General features: G+C 43.1%; 1 protein-coding gene across 1 annotated transcript; it reads right to left on the reverse strand.

Annotated features, from left to right (window-relative positions):
* Positions 1-715: 715 nt before the first annotated feature.
* Positions 716-26,003, reverse strand: mmp17b (matrix metallopeptidase 17b; the record flags this gene model as incomplete). Its single annotated transcript, XM_080743705.1, has 13 exons — positions 716-719; positions 7,196-7,421; positions 9,763-10,035; positions 15,059-15,211; positions 16,315-16,388; positions 17,764-17,848; positions 18,722-18,898; positions 19,441-19,618; positions 20,112-20,220; positions 21,741-21,927; positions 23,419-23,551; positions 25,027-25,142; positions 25,919-26,003. 13 exons carry the CDS (start codon positions 26,001-26,003, stop codon positions 716-718), a joined length of 1,800 nt encoding a protein of 599 aa, XP_080599831.1.
* Between the last annotated feature and the right edge of the window lie 1,154 nt (positions 26,004-27,157).

Raw genomic sequence — 27,157 nt, forward strand, 5'->3', positions numbered from 1 at the left:
AATTCTCACCAGGGAAGAGAGCATTCCCCACTAGCTGAGTATCTTAAGATGGTTGGATGTGATGATAAGCCACAAATAGGCCAAAAGTTTGTTTTACCAATTATCAAGACATACGGGCAGTTGACAGTTTGCCATTGTTACTCATTGAAGTTGAATCTCCATCTGAATCCCTTTTATGCCCATATATGGGGGGTTGTTTGTTGTACAATTATAGCAGAATGTTGAAATGACATTTATTCTTGTCATTTCAACATTCTTATTTCTTTTTTTGTAGGTGGAGGCAACACCAGGTGTTGTGTCAGTGTCCTCAGAGCCATCACCTGACAGGGACGTGAAACTGCTCGTAAAGGAAGAGGGTCTTTGTATGCCATGCACAAGATACACAAAAGGTAAGAGTGATGATGATTCACCCGACCCGACCAACTTCTCACTCTGCACAGTAGTACCCCCATAGGATGCTTAGGGTACTAAGCTCTACCATTCTTTGGATTAATTCATTCATTTGGATGCACTCAGCATCTATGCAGAGCACACGCCCCCAACTTAGATGGCCATTCATGTCTGTGTGCATTCAATCAATGACATATGAATCACAGGTTCATTGCCAAATTGCCAAATACTGAATTGTGGGAATACATGGGTTCAACCTCAATGAGCGTCATGACATGTTTTTATCCTCCTCCTAGACTTTGTCCCTGTGTGTAAAGAAGCATATTCACCTACACAGAAGGAGAGGGGCCACAGGAAGGAACCTGAATCTCAACAGATTAAAGAGGAAGGAGAGGGGCTGTTCCAAATACAAGAGACTGTCCCATTAGAGGCTGATGGGACAATGTTGACATTACAAACAGTGAAAAGTGAATATGTTGAAAACAGAGAAACAGACCCTCCAGCCAGCATCTCCTATGCATGTATAGAGGACTGTGAAACATCAAAACCAACTGATAGTCAGCTCCTCTCTTCACATTGTTCTGAATCTGATACTGAAGACAGTGATGAGTGGGAGGAGACCATGGAAGCCCAGTCAGTTTTTAACAAACAGCAATCACACAAGACACAACATGTGAAAGGACACAGATTGCCTATGAGCTGCAGACGGTTCAACAGTTTAAAATTGACAAAAGAGAAGCCATCCATGAAGACTATTAGGGGAGAAAGGCCCTTTATATGTACTCTTTGTGGCAACACATTTTGTCAAAAGGGTAATTTGAAGCAGCACATGAGGATTCATACAGGGGAAAAACCCTTCATCTGTGAAATTTGTGGCAACAGCTTTAGTGATAATAGTAATCTGAAGACGCACATGAGGATTCATACAGGGGAAAAACCCTATAGCTGTACATATTGTGGCAAAAGCTTTAGTCAAAGGGATAAGCTGGAGACACACATGCGGATTCATACAGGGGAAAAACCCTTTAGCTGTACAGATTGTGGCAAAAGCTTTAGTCAAAGGGGTAGTCTGAAGCAGCACATGAGGATTCATACAGGGGAGAAACCCTTCAGCTGTACTGTTTGTGGTAAAAACATGAATTCATTTGGTCATCTGAAGCAGCATATGAGGGTTCATACAGGGGAAAAACCCTTTAGCTGTACAGATTGTGGTAGCAGCTTTAGACATAGTAGTCATCTGAAGCAGCACATGTGGATTCATACAGGGGAAAGACCCTTTAGCTGTGAAATTTGTGGCAAAAGCTTTTGTCAAAGGAATGATCTGAAGATACACATGAGGAGTCATACAGGGGAAAAACCCTTCAGCTGTGAAATTTGTGGCAAAAGCTTTAGTCAAAGGAATGATCTGAAGATACACATGAGGAGTCATACAGGGGAAAAACCCTTTAGCTGTACAGATTGTGGCAAAAGCTTTAGTCAAAGGGATCATCTGAAGATACACATGAGGATTCATACAGGGGAGAAACCCTTTTGCTGTGAAATTTGTGGCAACCGCTTTAGTGTTAATAGTTCTCTGAAGAAGCACATGAGGATTCATACAGGGGAAAAACCCTTTAGCTGTACAGTTTGTGGCAGCAGCTTTAGTTCAAGTAGTGAGGTGAAGCAGCACATGAGGAGTCATACAGGGGAAAAGCCCTTTAGCTGTGCAGTTTGTGGCAGAAGCTTTAGTCAAAGGAATGGTCTGAAGATACACATGAGGAGGATTCATACAGGGGAAAAGCCCTTTAGCTGTACAGTTTGTGGCAGCAGCTTTAGTGTTAATAGTACTCTGAAGAACCACATGAGGGTTCATACAGGGGAAAAGCCCTTTAGCTGTGCAGATTGTGGCAAAAGCTTTAGTCAAAGGGATGATCTGAAGATACACATGAGGAGTCATACAGGGGAAAAACCCTTTAGCTGTACAGTTTGTGGCAGCAGCTTTAGTTCAAGTAGTAAGGTGAAGCAGCACATGAGGGTTCATACGGGGGAAAAGCCCTTTAGCTGTGCAGATTGTGGCAAAAGCTTTAGTCTAAGGAAGGATCTGAAGATACACATGAGGAGTCATACAGGGGAAAAGCCCTTTAGCTGTGCCATTTGTGGCAACAGCTTTAGTGTTAATAGTACTCTGAAGCAGCACATGAGGGTTCATACAGGGGAAAAGCCCTTTAGCTGTGCAGATTGTGGCAAAAGCTTTAGTTCAAGTAGTGGGGTGAAGCAGCACATGAGGACTCATACAGGGGAAAAACCCTTTAGCTGTACAGTTTGTGGCAGCAGCTTTAGAACAAGTAGAGGTGTGAAGAAGCACACAAGGATTCATACTGGGGAAAAACCCTTCAGCAGTACAGTTTGTGGTAAAAAGAGATAATAGAAATTGTAAAAGGCTAAAGTGTCTAAAAAAAGAAAAGTCAATACAGAATGCAGGGTTTTCAAAAGAAATTGGACTGCTAAGTATTTATTTATTGAAGTCAGAGGTAATGCTGAGTGTTTAGTTTATGGGGCACACATATTGTGGGTTTGGCACGGCCCTCCACACTATTTTCTGTTGTTCATGTGGCCCCATGGAAAAAAATATTGCCCACCCCTGCAAGTTTACGGTACAGATTGTGGCTACATTAAAGTGTCTATAAGCAGTTTTCTGCTGACATAAGCAGGAAACATGCAATTGCTTATTTTTATATTTGTTTTATTATATTCAGATGGCTAACCGTGCTTCGGTGCTTCCTAAATGTTGTGACTGTGACACTTCCTGGGGCCACAATCTGCATCCAAAACTATTATTTTTTATCTGTGAGAAGTTCTGTCATTTGTCATTAGCTGGCAGCCTTGCCAAATTAACAGACCAGTTCTTGTTCGGATTGGTTGACCTGTCTGTCAATCCTTTTAGCCCCGGTCGGCTGGTTCATGCACCAATGAGCTGCTTGTGACAGAGCTTCTTACAGATAAAATAATAGTTTTGGAGGCAGAATGCGGCTCCTAGAAGCGCCACAGAGACTAGATTTTTTAGGGAGCATTGTTAGCCGCCTGAATATGATCAAATAAAATAAAAAAATAAGCAGTTGCACGATTCCTGCTTATGTCAGCAGAATACTGCTTATAGCAACATTAAGAACAGCTTTAAAAAGTTCACCTGATGATGCACATGAAGATTTATATCCGTTTTCCAATAAGGATAGGCATTTATCAGAGGTGTCACTGGTCAGCTTAATGATGTAGGAGGCCATTCATTTCGGAAGTTGGACCCTGTAAAAAGCCAAATATATTTATGCAAAGTTCCCTTTGCGTAATATGGGCCAATTGGGTGCATACTGTGTTATTATGTAACTACACTGAACTGATCACATCTTATTATGAGCTAATAAAGTGGCCTGATGGTTTGTTTTTGTTTTCTTAACATCTGCATAGAAACATCAGACATTGTGGCATGTAAAGGCTAAATGTCTTTCTGAAATTCTGAATACATGGCAGCAATAGAATGGAAGAGCAGAATCAATATCTATACTTGAACATAGCTTAACCTAGCGACCCTCTTTAACACACCTAAAATGTATGGATGAAAAACATGCAATGACTAACATCACCCTTGCTGGCCGGCTTCCTCCCGTAATATGGGTCAATTGGGTGCATTCTGTGTTCATATAGGCGATAGCATTTGTTTAATATTACGTTGAACATTATCTTTAGTTGTGATGTAACTACATTGAACTAATGATGTTTACATCTTATTATGAACTAATAAAGTTGTTTTGGTGCTCATTGGCCTGATGGTTTGTTTTTGTTTTCATAACATCTGCATAGAAACATCACACAACGTAACGTCATTAATTCGGCTCCGAATGATGCCATATCATAGTTTAGACAAAGCCGAAACGAAATAAACTCGGCTCCTTATTAAAGTATGAATCGACCCTAACTGTCTTTCTGACTACAGCAGTAAAGTGGAAGAGCAGAATAAAAGGCAAAATCTTCACACATCTGTGTGAAGCTTGTGGAAAAGTAGAGATATTTTACTAAACACACGTTTACTGCCAGAACGGATTATAAAACAAACTTGAGAAGAATATCCAACTCCAAGTCTTAGGAAGTTATACCATTTGTGTACTATATTAAAATTAAACCAGTAAGACTCCCTAATCGGGAGATAAGCGACCGTTGGTCGCTTATCTCCACAAATATCACAGCCTCCACCTCTCACGTCATACGGGCAGCCATAGTTACACCTGGAATGTTGAATCTCCATATATGGAGATAACCTACCCATCACACAAAGTCTGACCTCACCAGCCCATACCTGGGCATGGACGACTTATATCTCCATATACGGAGATGGCCATATATGGAGATACGATGACATCACAGAGTCCACAGCTGATGATGTGGCGTGATGTCATACAATACACAAACAAGCCCTATATAAAGGGGCAATTCTCACCAGGGAAGAGAGCATTCCCCACTAGCTGAGTATCTTAAGATGGTTGGATGTGATGATAAGCCACAAATAGGCCAAAAGTTTGTTTTACCAATTATCAAGACATACGGGCAGTTGACAGTTTGCCATTGTTACTCATTGAAGTTGAATCTCCATCTGAATCCCTTTTATGCCCATATATGGAGATCCCTGCTCTGAGTATCTGACATCACTAATCCCTTTTATGCCCATATATGGAGATCCCTGCTCTGAGTATCTGACATCACTAATCCCTTTTATGCCCATATACAGTATGGAGATCCCTAACAGAATCCATTTTATGCCCATATATGGAGATACCTGCTCTGCGTATCTGACATCACTGTGATGTCACCTGTTTATGCCTAAATATGGAGATCCCTGCTCTGAGTATCTGACATCACTGCGATCTCACCTGTGATGTCACAGTGACACATCACCTCAGTATCTGTGATGTCACAGTGACACATCACCTCAGTATCAGGCGTTACACGTATACATTGAGCAGGGCAAAGGTGTGACGTGTGTGACGGACGGACGGACGGACGGACGGACGGACGGCCGGTGGAGGTTTTCATACTAAACTGCGACCTTACGGTCGCAATCATCCTTAACCTTCAAGGTTAATAGATTGTAGATGACTATTTAAATGCATTTGATGTATTACCTTGTGTTGTCTTTGCTTACTGTAAATAGATCCGAATTAAGAGCATCTAATAAATGCTTACATTGTAAATTGTGGGTCTGGTATTTCTAGTTCAGGTCCGGAGCCACAAGGACATACGTTGGACTAAACTCTAAAATCAGCTTTAATGGAATATTTTATTCAGTTTTGTGGCAGTTTAAAAAATATCACATGTTTTTTCTTCAAAATATAAAAACAAACTTTTAATTAGTCAATGAAGGTGCATGGATCTTTAAATTGTATCTCCCAAGAAACAAAAAAACAAAACAAAACAAGCATCATTTGCACATAAATATACTGTATCCTGGACTTACAGATGATTCGCTGTGGCGATCCTGATGGAAGTTGGCAGACAGAACAATAAGTATCATAGATTAACAGCAACGTGTAGCAACAGAGGATGTTACAGTAATTATTATTAATTCAAACCTCTACATCCTGTTGAAGACATGTATTATTGTGTAAAACAGATGTTGATGAATTGAATAGGAGGCGCTAGAACAGGACCATGTGAAAAATGTGGGACAGAGGTTCTGAACTGGAATCCAGGGAGTGTGTGTGCGCACAGTTTGACAGCGTCCAGGCCAACAACGCCGGAGATTAGCTGTTAACAGACAGACCGACACACGGACGGACGGACGGACGGACGGACGGACGGACGGACGGACAGGGGGCAAAACATGATCTTGGCCATGCCTTTCAGCCTGGCGGAGACAATAAAATAAAAATCAAACCTCGGTTCGAAGTGGAGCGGTGAATCTGAGCAGCTATACCCTGTGTGTGTGTGTGTGTGTGTGTGTGTGTGTGTGTGTGTGTGTGTGTGTGTGTGTGTGTTGAGTGTGCCTGGCCTGCAGAACAGCGCCCCTCCTTTAACTTGTGTGTTGTGTGTGGCCACTCAAGGTATTGCCAGGCTACAGACACGGCCAGCCAGCCACCCACCCACCCACATACCCACGGACATACCTGTCTATTGGGAGCGCTTTCACCGCTCCAAAAATCAAAGAAATTCCATAAATTAGAAAACAAATATTTAAGAAGTAGTGAAAACAGATATACAAGCTCACAACACGATGTGAAGCGTCACGTTGTGAGCTTGTAGATCTGCTGTTTTCACTAGTTTGGGTCCCGGGTAAATGTCTAATTTCTCTTTTGGGTCTTGACCTGAAAAGTTTGGGAACCACTGCTGTACATAGCAGTCTGGAAAGGTGAAAACCCCAAAAGGGGTTCCCGTCCTAAATCTTTGCACAAAGGGTACGATTTTCAGCACGGAAAAAAAACAGACAACAAATGAACCCATGGTGTTTCTGTGACCTCATGCACACCGGGCATTAATTTGTCCAGATTCGGACGATACTGTCAGTTTCTTTCCTCACGTGTGCAACGGGTTCTGGAATGTTTCAGGCTACGGAATTGCGGTTCTGGGTTAACCCTTCGCAGTCAAAGCGCTCCAATAAAGTGTCCATACAGTCAATGACAAGACGCCAATCATCGAGAAGTCTCTGGCGCCCCCTGGCGCTGCGCTGTGGCAGGTGCAGGCTGGCCGGCGCTGCTGCGGTCCTCCTCCCCTGTCCTTCTGTCTGTCTCTGTGTCCAGTGTCTGTGTGTCTGTGCTGTCCTCCTCCCCTCGCCTCCTCTTGCCTCCTCTCCTCCTCCTCCTCCTCCCTCCATCGCTCTCGCAGCTGCTGGCGTCCGGTGGGCGTAGCCAGAGAGGGGGCATGGTCGCCCGTCGAGGAGGAGGAGGAGGAGGAGGGATCTGGGCAGTCCAGCCAATCCTGGGCCAGGGATCGAGGGTAGCCCGCCTCTGGGGCTGAGCCTGGAGAGAGGAACTTCCAGTAGGAGTCGCCTCTGAAGAGGTAGACGGACCCTGGAGAATAGACATAAGATCAGTCGGCTGTTTGAACCCTGGACAACGCTCCACGCGTCCCAGACTCTTCTCCCTTCCCTAAAACACCCTGGACAACGCTCCACGCGTCCCAGACTCTTCTCCCTTCCCTAAAACACCCTGGACAACGCTCCACGCGTCCCAGACTCTTCTCCTTTCCCTAAAACACCCCGGACAACGCTCCACGCGTCCCAGACTCTTCTCCCTTCCCTAAAACACCCTGGACAACGCTCCACGCGTCCCAGACTCTTCTCCCTTCCCTAAAACACCCTGGACAAAGCTCCACACATCCTAAACTGTCTCTCTGCATTCTAGGATCCTATAGTTTAAGGAGACGCTACACTTTCTCTCTGCATTCTATGATCCTATAGTTTACTGAGACGCTACACTGCCTCTCTGCATTCTATGATCCTACAGTTTACTGAGACGCTACACGTGTACCCCTCTGTGCATTCTATGATCCTATAGTTTACTGAGACGCTACACGTGTACCCCTCTGTGCATTCTATGATCTTATAGTTTACTGAGACGCTACACTTTCTCTCTGCATTCTATGATTCTATAGTTAACTACAATACACTGTCTCTATGCGTTCTATATGTGTTTATCTTTTTATCTGTAAGTTGGTTAAATGCGGGGCGCCCGGTGGCCTACTGGTCTAAGCGCATACCATATAGGCATTGATGCCTGGCGGCGTCGCCGGTTCGATTCCCGATCCGGACAACCTTTGCCGCATGTCTCTCCCCATCTCTCCCCCCGTTTCCTGTCAGCCTACTGTACTATCCAATAAAGGCATAAAAAGCCCAAAAAAGAAATCTTAAAAAAAAAAAAATTGGTTAACCCTTAAGTTCTGTTCAGATTCACTACACCTTCGTTCTGTTCGGGTCATTTTGACCCGGGGGATATTTGGTTTAAAAAAAACAACACTAATATAAATCTTTACTTAACAAATCATCATGATACATTGACTTTGACTCAATACCAATCAATTCATATGATATATATGGTAAATGTTTGCATTTCTGCTTTGCTATATCACATTAAACACTGAAAGAGCTAGGCGTTTTTAATGATTTAGCTGAAATTCATGTAAAAAAAACGACTTTATTTAATACTGGGCAATATTGCTCATGCTTATTGGACAAAATGAAAATCACACAATATTTTTATGAACTTTTTTTTTTTTTTTCAACATGCCCATTAATTGAATACTTGTGGTTCAAGAACAGGACATCAAGAGCTGAACACACATGTGAACACACATGAACGTCACATATGAATATACACTTGAACGTATACACTAGGACAGGTTTTCAAACACTTTGGTCTCAGGGAACCCCTGTAAACAACATTTTCATCCACAGCACCACTGAATTACAGTGTTACTTTACAGCACCTTATGTTTATGTAAAATAATGTAAAATATCCCCTAAGATACAGTACAGTCACAAGGAAAACTTCAGATAAGTGAGGGGTGAGGGTGAGGGGTGAGGAGGGGAGGGGTGAGGAGGAGAGGGGGTGAAGGGTGTGGGGGGGTGAGGGCGACAGGAGGGGGGAGGGGGGGGGAAGGAGTTGACTGTGTGTCTGTGTTAGTATACAGTATACATGCTTTCTTTTATTTCTGTGCATCTGGGGTGGCGGGGGGAGGGGGGGTTGGGTTGGGGGGTTTGGAGGGGAGGGGGTAAGGGTGAGGTAAGGGGGTTTGGTGGGAAGAGGGGTGGAAGGGGTTAGGGGGTGATTGTGTATCTGTGTTTGTACATGATTCCTTGCATTTCTGTGCATCAGGGGGGGGGGGGGTTAAGTGTGGGGAGGGGGGGGTGCGGAAGGGGGGGGGGAGGGTTCGGAATGGGGCTTCGGAAGGGGGGTGTTAGAAGTGGAGGTGACTGTGTGTCTGTGTTTTGGCATAATACTGTGTATTTCTGTGCATCTGTGCTTCCGGGTCAAAATGACCCGAACAGCACTTAAGGTTCAAAAAATATGAGGGGGGTGTAGCATGGGTGTAGTGCAAAAATATTTTTTTTACATGTTCATCTCAGAAGAATCTTTAAGGCCAGTGAGTTTCAGGTGGAAACAATTTAAACTTCTACCGTTTTTTTCCAAATGAAAATGTAAAACGGGTCAAAATGACCCGAACAGCACTTAAGGGTTAAATGCCTACATTGTAGATTGTAATTGTAACATACAGTATTCATTCACATACACTGTATGTGAATGAATATGTAGTACAGTGCATGTGAATATATGTATTTGTATGTCATACAGCACAGTAGAGAGACATATGCCTGTAGGCTTGAATCGGTAAAGGTCAACAGAACGTCCTCACCTCCGTTGGTCTCCGTGGTGATGCCAGTGACTCCTCCCCTGAGGAGGCGTGTCCAGGTGTCTCCCTCCTCCTGCTCCGGGCCCCCTGCTAACTTCTCCTTCTCCCCCCACACGGGACCCTCCAGCGGGTCCCAGACCAGGCCCTGCTGCTGCCCTGGTCCTGGTCCTGCTCCCTGGCCCGGCACGGGGCCCCCGGCCCCCATGCGGAGCTCCGTCAGGGGCCGTGGGTATCCTTCCTGGAGTCTTAGGTCCCTGAACAGCCAGAACTGGGAACCTATACGGGTATAGGGATGGCAGACGATATGTAAATGTCATATCACGATTATCGTGACAAAAGAAATTCATGCTATCATCGTGATAATCAAAATCCATTATCCTGGGGCGGAGCATTTGGCAAAAAATAGCAGATCTACAAGCTTGTGAGCTTGTAGATCGGCTATTTTTAGGCAAAGACATTTGATAGTGAAAAAAGTATGTATATTATAAGTACCGTACCTTTTACCAATTATAGAAGGTTTAAGTGGTGCTGGATATGCAGCTCGGTAAATAAAAGGTGAATTGATGCCAGTGCATGACGGAGGACGATATCACGTTAAATCTCCACGATACGATTATCGTGAGTCTTTTTTATTACGATAAACGATAATATCGCTTAGTGACCTATACCTATGGGCACTACACTTCAGGGATACTCAAACAGCTGGACCTGTGGGCCACATTAAAAAATGGCAAGGTAATAACATTAGTGATACTTCATAACTTCTGTTTTTCATTGCCGCCTGCTAGTGTTATATTTGTCTTATATGTTGTCGATCTTAACAATTGATACTGTTTTCTGGGAAATTAAACATGGTGGTATTGCTTTGGCACGTGATGGTAAAATGAATGTGAAAACATACTGTAGGTAGACACATTTTGGGTTAAAGTGCTGCCATCAACTTTTCGGCAGTTGCTGAGGCTCATCTCAGTTTTCCCTTCCTGGATGATTATTCATGTAATGGTAATGTAATTAGGCTAAAGATGAGATAATAACTTCATTATGCCTTCTTCTTCCTTTATTTTGTATTTTGTATTTGGTGGGCCAGTCAAGATTGTGCCATGGGCTGTAAGTGGCACGCCTGAGTTTCACTGCGTATAGTTCACAGGTTGAAGGTTTAAGGTGGTCTGTATACAGGGTTCCCACGGTCATGAAATTCCTGGAAATATTATGAAATTAGAAAAATATTTTTCCAGTACTGGAAAAGTTTGGGAATTTATCAAGGGTCCTGGAAGGTCCTGGAAAAAATATCTATGCATTGTCTTTGGTTATTGATTTTGTTAATACCTCTGAAATGACAAATTAAACATGGGCCAAATTGTGAAATATTAGAGGCAGAAATTGTGAAAATAGCCGATCTACATGCTCACAACGCCTCGCAGTAGAACCGTGTTATACAAAATTCCTCAACTCTTAGTGCTCGTCAGGGTGGGGGGCCCCCAGTTAAAACATGATTATTTCGGGGGTCACGGCCTGAAAAGGTTGAGAACCACTGGCATACACTACCTGTCTTTGGGCATTGTGCATAGGAGTAAGCGACCTGTTATTGAGCTGAATTATTGTTTATAGTCCTGGAAATTGGTTTTAATATTCTGGAAAAGTTTTGGAAATTAATTGGTAAAAAAATGTGTGGGAACCCTGTCTATAGGATGTGCATAGACCATAGAGTAACGAAGTCATGACGTCACTCGCTCATCCCGCGGTTCACGGAGGTCATTTCTCCATGGAGAATAACACTGAGTCTTCTTAAAATCGTCTCATATTAAGCATTGTGGTCTCCGCGATATTGTCAGGGAGGTGGCTCTGTATGGTTTATGATAGTCAGTCACTAATATTTGATATAGTCTGTTTCTGGTGAAAATGTAACTAATTCGGCGACAGTAACATTAGCGTTTTCTCACCATCAGTTGATTCTTCATATCCATATGAGTCAAACCGCTGAGATAATTTGTTTATGTTTGGAACACAGTTCTTATATGACGCAATATGAAAAAAGTCTTTGGGAATTCAGAATGAGGGCGAAAAAAACGTGTACCAGGTAGTCCAGTAAATCAAACTTCTTTACTCTATTAACGGTAGTTTCTCCTTTTCCAGAAGGTGGCATTTAGACATTTCCTGTAACTTCAGGGTCAGTTTTTTCATAGCTCCATTAGAATGTTTAATTGTGGGCTCGCCTGTAAACAGGCGAGCACACTTAGATATCGTCATTATTTATTGCGACCGTCAGGGAGCAGTTTACTATGAAAACCTCCACCGGCCGTCCGTCCGTCCGTCCGTCCGTCCGTCGGTGACACTTCACACGTCACACCTTTGCCCTGCTCATATCTCCGCATCAGTATGACATCACACCACATGTGTACACAAACCTTTGTGTACGTTGCTGTGGCAACAGTCTGTTGTTGCTGGTCTGTTAGTGTACGTTAGCAACCACCTTAGCAACCATGGTTTTACCCTAGCAACCAACTGTTTACCCTAGCAACCAACTGTTTACCATAGCAACCATGTTTTTTTTACCCTAGCAACCAACTGTTTACCATAGCAACCAGATACGCAGAGCAGGGATCTCCATATATGGGCATGAACAGGTGACATCACACTGATGTCAGATACTCAGAGCAGGGATTTCTCCATAATATATGGGCATAAAAGGGATTATGTTAGGGATCTCCATATATGGGCATAAAAGGGATTCTGTTAGGGATCTCCATATATGGGCATACAAGGGATTCTGTTAGGGATCTCCATATATGGGCATAAAAGGGATTCTGTTAGGGATCTCCATATATGGGCATAAAAGGGATTCTGTTAGGGATCTCCATATATGGGCATAAAAGGGATTCTGTTAGGGATCTCCATATATGGGCATAAAAGGGATTCTGTTAGCTGTTAGTGATCTCCATATATGGGCATAAAAGGGATGCTGTTAGGGATCTCCATATATGGGCATAAAAGGGATTCTGTTAGGGATCTCCATATATGGGCATGAAAGCCAACCCTGGCGATAAGGTCTGAGTCGAAGAAATGCTTCTTTCCTGGCAAGAATTGCCCCTTTATACTGTAGGGCTCGTTTGTGTATTGTATGACATCACGCCACATCATCGGCTGAGGACTGTGTGATGTCATCATATCTCCATATATGGAGACATAAGTTGCTCATGCCCAAATATGAGCTGGTGAGGTCAGACTTAGTGTGATGCGTAGGTTTAAGCGACCAACGGTCGCTTATCTCCCGATTAGGGAGTCTTACTGGTATACTATACTAGAGCAAGTTCTCCTTCAAACTTCGGTTTCCTACTACTCCTACATACTTAGTGAGAAAATGAAAATAAAAACATCAATGTGTTCAGTTTACAGTGGCGAAGTGTGCTATTATTTTCTATAGCAATCGGCCAAATGGTGGCGCTGTAGGAAGCCTTCGAAAGTGCGATCTTTGAACAGGTATAGCTCATGCTGTGTTATACATACAGCCATGAAACCTGTATACACTTATGCGTCTCCTCATGCCGAACAACTTTTACCCTCTAACTTTTGACGTCTGACCTTTAGGTCTCCCACAATTCGGAATAATATGAAAAACAGTAAAAATCTATCTCCTCCTGGGTTTTTTTCGTTACGCGCACGAAACTTTTTTTACATGAACTTTGGACCAATACGGTCAAACTGTCTGGTTGGATTTTTTTTAAAGTGAAATATAATTTTTTAATAATTCAATGTATATTGCGGTTTTATGCAAATTATTCTTCGGCCTCTAAATCATACATGCAAAGTTACACGTTCATGGCATTTGGCAAAGATGTAGAGGGTTAGTCAAAGTATCACTGAAACCAATTTTATTCCAATCGGCCAAAGGGGGGCGCTATACGAAGCGTTTGAAAATTCAAACTTCAAACGGGCAAAAGTCATGACTCGTTCGTTTTAAGACATGCAACTTGGTTACACGCGTGCTTTGACTCGAGCGGAAGACATCTGTGTCGTTTTTAAGTAAGCTCCGCCCTTCGATTTTCCGCCATTTTGAGCAGTTTGTAAAACGCGTAAACCCGCTTTTATTCTGGAATTTTCGCGTCACATGCACCAAACTTTTTTTACGTGAACTTTGGACCAATATCTAAAGATCTGTCAGATCGGATTTCTTTAAAATTGAAACATGCTTTTTTAAATAATTCAATGAATATTGCAGTTTTATGCAAATTATTCTTCTGCCTCTAAATCATACATGCAAAGTAACATGTTCATGGCATTTGGCAAAGATGTAGAGTGTTAGTCCAAATATCACTAAAACCAATCTTACCCCAATTGGCCAAAGGGGGGCGCTATATCATTTTGAGCAGTTTGTGAAACGCTTAAACCCGCTAGGATTTTTTTTGCAATTTGCATGATACATTCTACACACAATCTAAGGACCTTTATCTAATATGCCTATGAAGTGCGCACACACAAAAAAAATAAAAATAATAATAAATATAGCTGCAAGCAGCGATAATGTGGCCAAAGCCAAAAACACCTCAAATCATGAACACAGCCTGCAATGTGCGTGAAATCTTGCAAGCACATTCCCAATAGGTCAAGGAACAAATACCACCCTTCTCACATTGGCCTGTTATAGCGCCACCAGCGGGTCAACTTTTGCACAACACATTTTTGGAACAATATGGACCGATCTTTGACGTCGGTAACGTCAAAGAGAGCACTGCCTGCGATCTTGACATTTTGTACTTTTATAGCGATTGTTTTCTGGCTTGAAGCGAGCCCACAATTGTTTCGAAGGAACAATATTTTCTAGTTCAAACCTGATGCTGAGCCAATCAAAGGAACCTACGATAAAGTGACCTTCTGGAAAAGTTAACTACAGTCTTGCACAGAGTTTGTTGCTATATCAGCTACTGTATATATCGTCGTTGTCGGGCAGAAACCTTGTATCTCCAAGTTTCAAATGTGTAATTTTTTTTTCGCAAAGTAAAGCCTGCTTCATCATACAAGGCGGTCGCATAAAAGTAGTGAAAACAGCTGATCTACAACGCCTCGTGGTGCGAGGCGTTGTGTGCTTGTAGATCGGCTGTTTTCACAAGTTTAGATTACATTTTTAAAATGATAAACACAAAACGAACGGCTTTGGACATACAAGGTTTTCACCCGACAGCGACGATATTACAAGCTCACAACATGTTGTGTTGCCACTAGTTGTGAGCTTGTAGATCTGCTTCATGTTGGCAGGCTGTTAAAAGCAGAAGCATGTGAAGCATGCAGATGGTGTCCAACGCACCGCTGATGAAGATGATGGCGTGGTCCGACTGCCTCTCCAACACAGCCTGGAGGGAGGGCAGGTCAGGGGGCAGACCCCCCCACATCCTCCTGACCGAAGCCCCCCGACCCGACACCAGTCCCCCCACTCTACTGACCCTCCACATGCTCTGACCTGAAGCACAGGAGAGAGAGAGAGAGAGAGAGAGAGAGAGAGAGAGAGAGAGAGAGAGAGAGAGAGAGGTTCATTGTTTAAATCAGTGGTTCTCAACCTAAAACCCCCACGGCCGCGACCCCCAACGTAATCATATTTCAACTGTGGACCCCCCACCCTGACAAGCTCTTGGAATTGTAGAAGTTGGCATTACATTTAGTTTGACTCAATCTCTTCCATTGTGAATCTATTCTACACAGATCTACATGCTGTGTAGATCTGCTATTTTCACAATTTCTGGCTCTAATATTTGACAATTTGGCCAATGTTTATCCAGAGATACTAAAAGGGTCTTAAAAGTCTTAAATTGTTACTTTAGAAGTGTGTTGATACCTTAAAAAGGTCTTAAAAGTCTTAAATTGTCACTTTAGAAGTGTGTTGATAACCTACACTTTATAGGCAGGATCATTCACGTCAAGAAGATTTAACCATTTATTGCATAAATGGAATACAGGTTAAGCAGATTTAACTATTTATTGCATAACTGGAATCCAGTTAATCTTGGCGTTTGAAACTTAGTCAAAATCACAGTATTGAGCTTAACAACATTGACATGAACTTAGTCAAGATCACAGTACTTGAGATTAACCACATTGACATAACTTAATCAGACAATCACCAAGTATTTGAGCATTTTGAGCCAGACTGATCGTGCAAATAGGTGCATGGGAATCAGCAATGATTCCGAAGCTTCGGAAACCAAGCATTGGTATAAAGCAAGCCATGTTTAAAGGAGCCTTCCCTATTGATTGAGAGCTTTGATTGGAGTATGGCAGTCATGTGACATAATAACCAGCAGATATGTTAATTAGGTATGAGAACAGAACTGACTGACATCTGACTACAGCTGAGCAGCAACTTGACTCCCATGTCCTGCATAAACTAACGCTGAAGCTTCATATGTTGTTCTGTTTACTGTTGAGTGAGAAAACAATGTTAACACATAAACTAAAAATCTGGGGACCACCCACAATAATTTGGGGACACCCCTGTTACTCTTCGATATTCCCGGTAGTCCATCGCCACAACACACATCGCCCAGAGGAAGTGACATCATCACTGACCTTTGAAGAAGAACATCTCCCCTCTGATCTGAGCCACTGCATCAAAGCTGGTGTTGCAGCGATCCCTATGACCACTGGAGGGAGACAAACATCAGAAAATGTTTATACACATTTACATTCAAAATATTTTCCTCTGTTATGACATAATAGATGACAGTGAAGTTTATGGAAAGAAAAAAGATCACTATTTGAAAAAGCTGAACACCTTGTAGATTTTCACAATATTTATCTGTGTTCACGGCCTGAAAAGGTTGAGAACCACTGCTTTTGTGGACAGATAAGAACCTTTGTTTAAGTTTACATTTATCAATCAAATCAAATCAAAAACCCCTTTTCCCTGGATTCCTTCGATCATGAAGCAACTCATGCCATTTGTACCAGACTAGATTCTCAGAATTTCATGTTTTCTTCAAAACATCCTTTTTGCAACTACTCACACAGATATTGTCATTACATAAATTGGTACATATTATCTTTGGACCACTCTGAGGCAACGCGGACATTATTTGTGTGCCGATGGATCTCTCCGGGTCCTCCGAAGTCTCCAAATGAAGCAGCGGGGTACATGACTCCTGCTGCCATCCGCTTTGAGTAAATGAGGAAGTAATCCGCGGTGGAAAACGAGTTATAAATCATAGCGACTTTATCATTATAATGGATAAGCCTAAACAAACCAGTTCACATGAACAATATTGATGTAAAATAAGTAAGGCTGGGACTTTAACTGATTAATTGCGATTAATTAATTACAGAAAATTAACGTGATTAAAAAAATTAACGCATTTTAATCGCACTTAGTTTTTGCACCACAGAACCTTCAGTTTCGGGCATACCGATCATAGTGATGCACCAACCAAGAAGAGACAACAAACGCAAAGGGAGAAGTAGCCGATCAGAGCGCTTTGCTTGGCCCAGTGGATGCGAAATTTAGATTTAAAAAACTCACTTGTTGATTCACTCGTACAACAAAATGTGTTTTACTTGAAAAACAATGCTTCTCAGGTCAAATATCGATGTGCGATTAAAATGCGATTAATTAATCACAGAGCCTGTAATTAATTAGATTAAAATATTTAATCGCATCCCAGCCCTAAAAATAAGATATCTGAACGGCAAAATGTATTTTATACAATTAAAATGTCATGAGCCAGCACAGTTATAGGGGGGTTTGCCCAAGCTTATTTTTCTTTCTTTGGGTGATCAAGATCTATCAGTCAGATTTTGCAGATTCCATTCCAATTGGCTATGGCTGCCTTCCAAACTTGGCTGGCAGGGATCTGCACTTTCCTAGTTGAGTTTGCTTTCCCCTCTCCTCCATCCTCCTTTGTAACAAACCCATCAAAGTTGTCACAATGTGCACTTTAACTTTGTGTGTGTGTGTGTGTGTGTGTGTGTGTGTGTGTGTGTGTGTGTGTGTGTGTGTGTGTGTGTGTGTGTGTGTGTGTGTACCTGTGTCTGTGGGTATGTCTGTGATGCAGGTGAGTCTCAGGAATGAGGCGAGGAGCGTCTGTGGCAAGCAGCTGGCTTCTGTTTCCTACACACACACACACACACACACACACACACACACACACACACACACAAACACACACACATGCACACACGCACACACACACGCGGAAGATGATGGAAAATGTCCAATTACAATAGGAACACAGATGATGTCTTTCTGTCACACAGTGGCGTGGTGAGGACTGCTAGGCAGGCATGTGCACACATAGACGTCAAAGGGGGCTTGAGCCCCTGCCCCTTTATCCGTCTGTAAAAAGGGTGTCGCTCTCCATTCTGACATGTCGCTACTCCGAAATTGACTTCTTATTGTCGGATTGGCGACACTTCCATAGAGGTTAAGTTTAGGGTAAGGGTTAGAGATAGGGTTAGTGTCGGAATGGAGACATGTCGGAGTGGCGGGGTGTAACCCTGTAAAAAGTCTATGAATGCAGTTTTTACTATGGTGAAATAAATGCAAATGCCCTCTTTCCATGTCATACCTGAAGGCAGCGTCCTTGTACAAACTCCAAACTTGAATGCAGCATCTTATGTTGACCGAATTGCCCTCTCTGCATGCTTGAACTTTTGGTCATTTTAAGGACTAATCAGGCTTTTGGGAGCACCCCAGACAGTTTTTAAGTTGCTTGATTCCATATTTAGTTTATTTGGTATTAAACACATTGTAAATTCAGACTCCATTTTAACCATGGTAGATTCATCAAAAACAACCGTTCTTGGTTCTGGTCACTTCACTGCCCTCCCAATATGTGAGCTGGCCGTGTTGTTGTTGTTTTTTATTTATTTATTTATTTTCTTTTCAAAAATGTTTTTGAAAGTGAAATATGCCTTTAAGTACAGTACTTAAGCAAATGTACGTAGTTACTTTTCACCACTGACTGTGGGTGTCTCAGCGTACCATAGAGCTTGGTGATGTGCTTCAGGTCCAGGGGTCCCAGGTGGAAGTGGAGGGGGTCCCCGGCAGGTCCCTGGTAGTAGGGTCTCATCAGGGAGCTCCTGGCTGAGGTGTGGGACAGACCCAGAGCGTGGCCGAACTCATGGAGCAACACCGTGAACAGGTCTGTTCCTTCTGAGGCTGAGAGGGAGATTTATGGAAACGCAAACCATTAGTTGCGTTTCCATAAATCTTTTTCGAAAATAGAAAGCGATCATCAGAAAGTTGAAAAAAGAAAATGCGCATTGTTTCCATCCACTGACAAAATGTGATTATTGGGAGATGGTTCATGAAATTAGCAGTCGTGGTGTTATTTTTCCAGTCAAGTGAGACACATTATTGAACATGCATTCAAATTTTTATAGCCTACTTTTTATACACAAATATTAATCATGGATTCATTCCATATTGGGCGCTGGCTATCCAGACTGGCTGTCCTTTCAATATCCGTGAAAGACATGAAGTTGCATGGTGAATTGGGTCGGATTTGGTTTCGTTAGGCGTAGCCTTTGCTTGCTTTTTAAATGACCTCACAACACTTGAGTTTTCGGAAAAACTTGACTAAAAAGTAAAAAGACACAGCCTTAAAATTATGGACACCACCGCTCAGTTGATCGGCTATTTTCACTACCTGTCTGTCTTTCTGTCTGTATGTCTGTGTGTCTAACTGTCTGTGTGTCTACCTGTCTGTCTGAAGGCCCAGTCCTCCTCAGCATCCAGGTGAATCCCTCCGGCTCGGTTCGGGTCCGAGGGGAAGAAGGCGTGGCCGATGGCCCCGCCCACCCCGTCGAAGGGGTACCCGTCGCCGTGGTAACCATGGAGGAAGTCCACCTGCAGGTCAGCGGACTCTGGCCGGGACACCTGGGAAATGACAACAATAAGCTCCTCCCTGCACCATGGGACTATAGGCTGTCACCACTACAAAATGTACGTTGACGATTAACTTATTTACTGCCATATTTATTTCAGTCTGACTGCATAGCTTGGTGAACAGCACCCTCTAGTGGCCAACGGTGGACTCTCATCAATCTACATCTTTGGCAGGGAGGCTTATGCAAGGACTCTCGTCAATCTAATGCTGCATTCACACTGAGAGAAGCCAAGCTTAATGGTTTGCTTGGTAATTCAATGTAATCTCAGTGCAAACCAGCTTTAAAAATGTCCAAATTTACATTGAATTACCAAGCCAACCATTAGCTTGTCTTTTCTCTATGTGAATGAGGCATAAGTCTTTGGCGGAAAACAAGTTAATTTTCATACAAATTATTGCGATTAACCATTTTATTGTGTTTTTTGGTGTTGAACAAATGTAATTTCTGTTTGGCTTTTAGGCTTCATGAACCAAGAGACGGACCTCATGGAACTCCAGGGGAGTTGGCTCCGCCCACACTCTGAGGGCGTAGAAGACCAGTGAGCGAATGGTCTCGCGGGACAGCTGGGAGGAGGCGGGGTAAGAGCGCAACCTGTGGACAAGGACAGGGACACGCAGAGAATGTTAGAGAGGCATTTTTTGGGTGAAAATATAAAAATAGCATACCTCCACAATTACCATAGGAAAGATAACAGGCACACGTTGATCAAAATAACAATTCTTCTACATTCTCTAATTGCGACTTATTGTAAATTAAAGGACAACTCCGCCCTAAATCACTTCTAGGCTCATTTTCCTACTTATATTGATCCAAAATGACTGTCCATGGGGTCTATTAGGCACAAATGCTCCAGTGGGCCAGTTTCCCCAGCAGAACCCAGCAGCTATCATAGCATAGAGTGGAACCTATAAGCCTATCACTTTTACACTGTTTGTTGCGTTCAAAAGTGATTTCTTTTTTTTTCATGAATGTGTTACTATTTGTCAATACAAACACATCCATGCCTTGGTTGTCCCACACAAGCCACCACAATCTCATAAATAATGTTTTGGGGTGAGCGTTCGGCACAACTGCCAATCAAAGGGACTGTACTGGCCAATCACAGGGCATCTTTTCCGGGACTTGGTAAAACACATAAAAGCATAACATCTATTTAGCAGAGTGTGATGGCTTTTGTGGGACAATGATGGCGTGGATTTGTTTGTAATGACAACTAGTAACATTCATGAAAAATAAAAACACTTTTGACCGCAACAAATAGCGTAATAGCGATAGGCTTATAGGCTCCACTCTATGCTATGAGAGCTGCTGGGTTCTGCTGGGGAAACTGGACAACAGGGGCATTTCTGCCTAATAGACCTCATGGACAGTCATTTTGGATCAATATAAGTTGGAAAATGAGCCTAGAAGTGATTTAGGGTGGAGTTGTCCTTTAAGTAATGCAGATGTAACCATGATTTAACTCTTGAGAGCGTATAATGAAACCAAATACGCTTTCAAGAGTTCGAGATCTATAAGGGTCCATCATGGTTACCAACTCTCTATCATTTAGCTGGGGACCACCTGGAACCCCCTCGGGAACCCCGGGTGGTCCCCGGACCACTGGTTGAGAACCCCCCACTATCCTAAAGGAATAACCTTTTGACCACCGCACACAGACAGGAAGTGACATCACATAACAATCCAGTGGCGTCAGTTCAGTAAAAGCTAAGGTATGGCAACATGAATGGTGTCATGCACGCGCAGGCATGAATACTATCAGTGGATAGTATTATTTTACCGCAGGCCCAAGTAAACAACTGACTGCCACACTTGATAAAAATGCGCCGCTCCTACTAACAATTAACAATAATACATTGCACCTGTGCTGACCTACTGAACCGGGGAATAAAATATGAACGCAATCATGTTGTGCTAATTTGCATTATAGTTAGTTTAAAGTAATTTTAATGAACAGAAAAATCAACACAGATAGTCATAGAGACATTTGTGAATTTGTTTTAAGAAGTACATTTATTTTTTTCCCCCTGGAGCCAGGGTATGGCAGCTATCAAAACTTGCCATACCCAATTGACGCCTCTGCCGTGTACACAGTCGATAAACAATTCTACCTCCAGTTGATGCTCCTACGCCTCCACGTGGACACCGCCCTCCTCCTCCTCATGCCCCTCCTCTCCTCCGGCTGATTGGCCGTCTGTCCCGAGAACTCCTCCCCCTCCTCCTCCTGCTGCTGTGGCTCCCCCTGCTGGTCAGGCAGGGAACAGCGCGGCGCTCGCATCAGAGCCTGCGTCTCCTCGTCTAGAGAGTGAGACGGACACGTCACAGAAGCACAACGTGGAGACAGACAGTGGTGTAGAAACTACCCACAGCCTTTACTAATACTAATACAGCCTTTTTAACACTAACAGTATCAACACTGCAATGTAGAAACACTAGTGGTTATCAACCTGTGGGTCAGGACCAGGGCGTCCCCAAATTATTTTGGGGAGGTCCCCAGATGATTAACTTAATGTGCAACATTGTTTTCTCACCCAACAGTAAACAAACCAACATAACGTTTAAGTGTATAGACGGTATATGCACATTTCTGAAATGACAATTTAAGGACTTTTTAATACCTCTAAAATGACAAATTAAACACTGGACAAATTGTCAAATATTAGAGGCAGAAATTGTGAAAACATTTTCACAATAGAACTGTGTTATACAAAATGTAATGCAACAATCAGTTAGTAGTGAATGTATACTTCGTCCGTCGTGCGGTGCCGCGCAATGTATACTTCGTCCGTCGTGCGGTGCCGCGCACAACGTGATGCCTTGTTGTTAGCATTTAGCCCGGCTAGCGCTGCACCGCACGCCGCACGGCTATTTGCGAGAGCTATTCGCGCGAAAGCACACACACACAGGCTACACACACACAGAGTGTATGAGCCACGGAGTGACAGATCTCCTCTGCGGAGGTCGGAGGAGGAGATCGCTGGACCCTCGTTCTACGCTTGCTCCGGTGTCCCGGGTGCTCCAGTCAGGTTTAGGGCAATAGACAGCAGGGTATGGCCGACAAAACCGTCTCATAGACGGGGAGAAGCGTGTTGACCCTTGTACACCTTTTTTGACACCTTTTTTGAAGAAGACATGTACTTTTTTATCGGTCTAACCATTGATTTTATAGCGAATGCTATATAATTTTTACCCCTAGAACTGATAGTTTTAAAGTTGGTTTAGAAAGTCGGAAACACACCTCGGACAGCTTTTTTTTGGGGCAGTTTCAAAAGATAATGATATGGATACTCGACTCCGCCCCTCCCCCCATATTAGCCCAATCAAATTAATTTATTTCAGTTACTGTACAGAAAGTACTACTTTCAGTAAAGTAACTACAATAAATTAATTTGATTGGGTCATTTAACATGGGGGTACATGACATCATTAAAAAAAATTGGCTAATTTGATAGCCTTAATTAGCTGTTTTGGCCATGTCACTCCACCTTTAAGTACAATACTTGAGTAAATGTACTTAGCTACTGTACTTTACACAACTGGAGATAGATGACATGAGTGGGCATATTGCCGTTTTCCTTTTCTCTCCTCCATAAATGTACATTTAATGGGTTAATATTGTGTTACTAATGAATTGAATACATACATATAAGACCACAATGGAAACAAGTGTTATCCTTTTAGCCTTAACTCATCACCTTGAACAACTTTAACCATTATTTTATACTTTAACTATAAAAAAGAAGCAAAAAAGCAGATCTACAAGCTCACAGTCTCTTTAATAGTTCTCACCTACTAGTCCAGTCTCTTTGAGACCTCCAAACCTCTGCATGGCTCTGACTGCATGAGTGACAGCTGTCCAGGCCTGTAGCTGACCAGTGGAGGGGTCAGGGGGCGGGAGGTAGCCATACCTGGTCAACCAATCCTAGGGGACGACACATAGAGACATTCAATACCTAGTCAACCAATCCCAGAGCAGGACACATAGACATTTACAGGAATTCCCAAACACTGGGTAGCAGACCCACTTTTGTGTTGTGAGTAAACATGTGAAGAAATGGGGAATTTCCACAAACGATAAAACACTACTGGACTTGGGCGAAACGTTCACTGCGTCTTGTTGGATAATTTTTTCAAAAAGATTTTCAACAAAAACCTGACAACTTTGAAAAACATGTCATAGAACAAAAAAATAATCAAAGACACCCCATAAATAAATAAACTTTTTTAAGAAGTAGTGAAAATAGAAGACCTGCTAGCTTGTAGATCAGCTATTTTCACTGTAGACTTTTGGGAACCTCTGACCAAAACGTACACATTTACATCATGAATTAACCACGTAAGCCCTAACAAAATAAAGCTGTGAAAATAGCTGAGCTTGTGAACTTGTAAATAGTCTGTTTTCCCTGAATGTCCACTCCTCCCTAGAACAGGGACACTATAGGGCTCATGTATAGTTTAAAAGCCTTGTTCGTCATTAACGGTGCTAAAACAAAGCCGTGGCAGAACAATGTCAGAGCTCTTTTAACAGTAATTCTGGCCTCATGGATGCTGAGAGCACATTTAGAGGATTTAAACTAGCGATTTATGAGATTTGTGCGATCGGCCCAGAGCAAGGAGAATGCTCTATAATAGCAGTGGGATTTGTATAGTTGTATGAGCCGTAGAAGCAGACATAACTGTTTGACTATAACAATCTAGAGTTTATATATCTCCCCAATTTAGTCCCTTTGCCAATCGATTCCTCTCCTCACCCATTTGTGTGCGTTGTCCCTGCTGTTGTATCCTACTGGCTCACCTGCCAGTGAGGAGCCCCCATTGGGAGGACGCACTGTTGTATCCTACTGGCTCACCTGCCAGTGAGGAGCCCCCATTGGGAGGACGCACTGTTGTATCCTACTGGCTCACCTGCCAGTGAGGAGCCCCCACCGGTAGGACGTAATGTTGTATCCTACTGGCTCACCTGCCAGTGAGGAGCCCCCGCCGGGAGGACGGAGAGCCTTCGTCCTACTCCTCCCGCTCAACACTCCTCGCTGACAGGCGGGAGAGTGACAGAGTGCATTTTGTGTATTATCCCCCTTCTCCCCATCCGGCTTCCCTCCCCCGAACACCTTGTGTTGTGTTCATATAGACGCTCAGCAAAGCCGGATGCACCACGGTGGATTCGAACCCACGACCTCCATCATGGTGGGCAGGGACTTTAACGCTGCTCCACCCCAGCGTACTTTTAGAATTTATCAAAAAACACACACACAGATTCCACAGCTTGCCATCTGAAAGTGGTGCAAAGACAAGAAAAAAATGCCCAGGATAACCTTTTTTTTCTTTTTTAACTACAAGACCTATAAGCAAACCTATAAATGTTAAGTGGACGTTGATACAATATTTTTCTCTCCTTACCACCAGCTCAGCGCTGCTGTCGTCATCTTCAGGGGCTTTCAGTTGGGCAGAGGAGACGCTGGAGGGGGCTGGCGTCTGCTCTGAGGTGGAGACCCCACTCTGAGCAGCATCTAGGGCTGTCACCATCATAGCATTTTAGTCAATGATTTACTGTCATACAATGAATTGTGATTAACGAGTATTTTTTTTATTTTCTTGCATTCAACATTGGAACACAATAAATACAAATTACATTTCTGTTTGCACATCTTAGATTTGACAAAATAAATGAGTGATAACTGCTACCAATAATCAGAATAAATAAGATACTATGGACATTTTTTATATAATTTTATATATTTATAAAAACCAAAAAATAGTGGAAATAGCTGAATGACAAGCTAGCTCGTAGAGCTGCTCTTTCCACTGTTTTTGAAAATGTAATAAAATAACATTTATTTTCAGCAGAAACTAAAAAAGAATTGCAATTTTATGAAAGAATTGGGATTTCATAACATTGTGATGATCTGACAGAATTGAAGAGATCTTAAATAGTTCCTTGGGCTAAAAACGGACCCCATAAAACTATGGTAACTCACTTTTCACAGTTTTGTGGGGGCCGCTTTTCGGAAAGGAATGTTTTTTGTGCAAAACAAAATGTTTGCATTGGATTCAGAATCATGACAAACCCCTAGTTTGAGCCCTCACATTCTATTTAAAGCATATTTATTTTTTGTATTATCTTACTGTATAGTCAAGTCTTTGAGACCCCAACTTTGATTGGCTCCCACAAGTTTCCCAAGACAAATCTGCGATTTCCCTAGCCAAAACTGTGTGCCAAATGTCATGCTTTTATCATAAAGTGCACGATTTTTGCCCGTACTGCTTGGACTTTGTGGCTTCCAGGTCTTACCATGGTCCACAGAGGAGGATGCTGCGGGAGCAGCGCTGCTGCTGCACAGACACAGGAGAAGCAGACTCCACACCGTCATCCCCATCACCTCATTCTGCCTTCAACTCCTTCACTCCTTCCACTGGGTCCATGTCTGTGTTCCTGTTGGAGGCAGGGTTGTTTGTAAGCTCCCGTCGCTGGTGGCCTGATATCTAAATGTAACGGCAAGCGGGCAAGTCCCGGAAAAGACGAGCTGTGATTGGCCAGGCGTCATTTGAATGGCAGCCCTGCGAGGCCCCTCCCCTATGTGAGGCTTTTCCTCCCCTACTAAAACAGACTGAATGCCGTTCCCAGCACCTGCCTCTGTGGCTTACTGGATTGGTCTCTATGATTCCAATCCATGGACCCTGGGTTCATATCCTGGTCATGACACTTTTTCTCGCTACACCCCACAGAGGTTAGGTTTAGGGTTAGGTGTAGTGTCGGGTTGTCAAAAAGATAACATGTAGACATAGTCACACAGCGACATTGCGGCTCCAAATGACTATAGTGTCTTGGACTGCTGCAGGCCAATCACACGCTGGCAGGGTGGGGCATGCACGCTTGCCGTTACGAAAAGAAATCATGCTCCTTGGTGGGGTGAGGGAGTGAGGACTGAGGACAGTCTCTCTGTCCCCAGACAGACAACCAGAAGACAGACTGTCCCCAGCAGGGGTGTCGCACCAAATTCTGGGCCCTGAGTACAAGTATTCACTCAAATTTTGTGCTTTAACTATTGAAAAATAGTAGATATACAAGCTCACGGCACGGCACCGAGTGCCGCACTGCGAGCTTGTAGATCTGCTATTTTTGAAAAATCGTGAAAATTTGTCTGAATATTTCAAATCCTTCTAAGGTTTTTTGAAAACCCCATGTTTCTATGTCAGTGGTGCTCAAGTCATTCATGTGAAGGACCCCCAAAATGTTATGTATTTGGCCACAGACCCCCATCTAAAAATATTTTGTTCCAGGGACCCCCCAGAAGCTAAATTTGAGTTACAAATGTTCGCTTAAAAAATACATATATTCAAAGATTTGCACACATTTTCACGACTTTTTAAAAATAGCAAATCTACAAGCTTACAGCGCGGCACCGAGTGCTGCGCTGTGAGCTTGCAGATCTGCTATTTTTCAATAGCTAAAGTATAACATAATGAAGGCCCGTCCACCTTAGGCCCTAGTAACTCCGTCCCCCCCCTTGTGACGCCCCTGGTCTCCAGA

This window comes from Nannobrachium achirus (genome assembly GCF_963921795.1).
Source record: "Nannobrachium achirus genome assembly, chromosome: 15".
Taxonomy (NCBI): Eukaryota; Metazoa; Chordata; class Actinopteri; order Myctophiformes; family Myctophidae; genus Nannobrachium; species Nannobrachium achirus.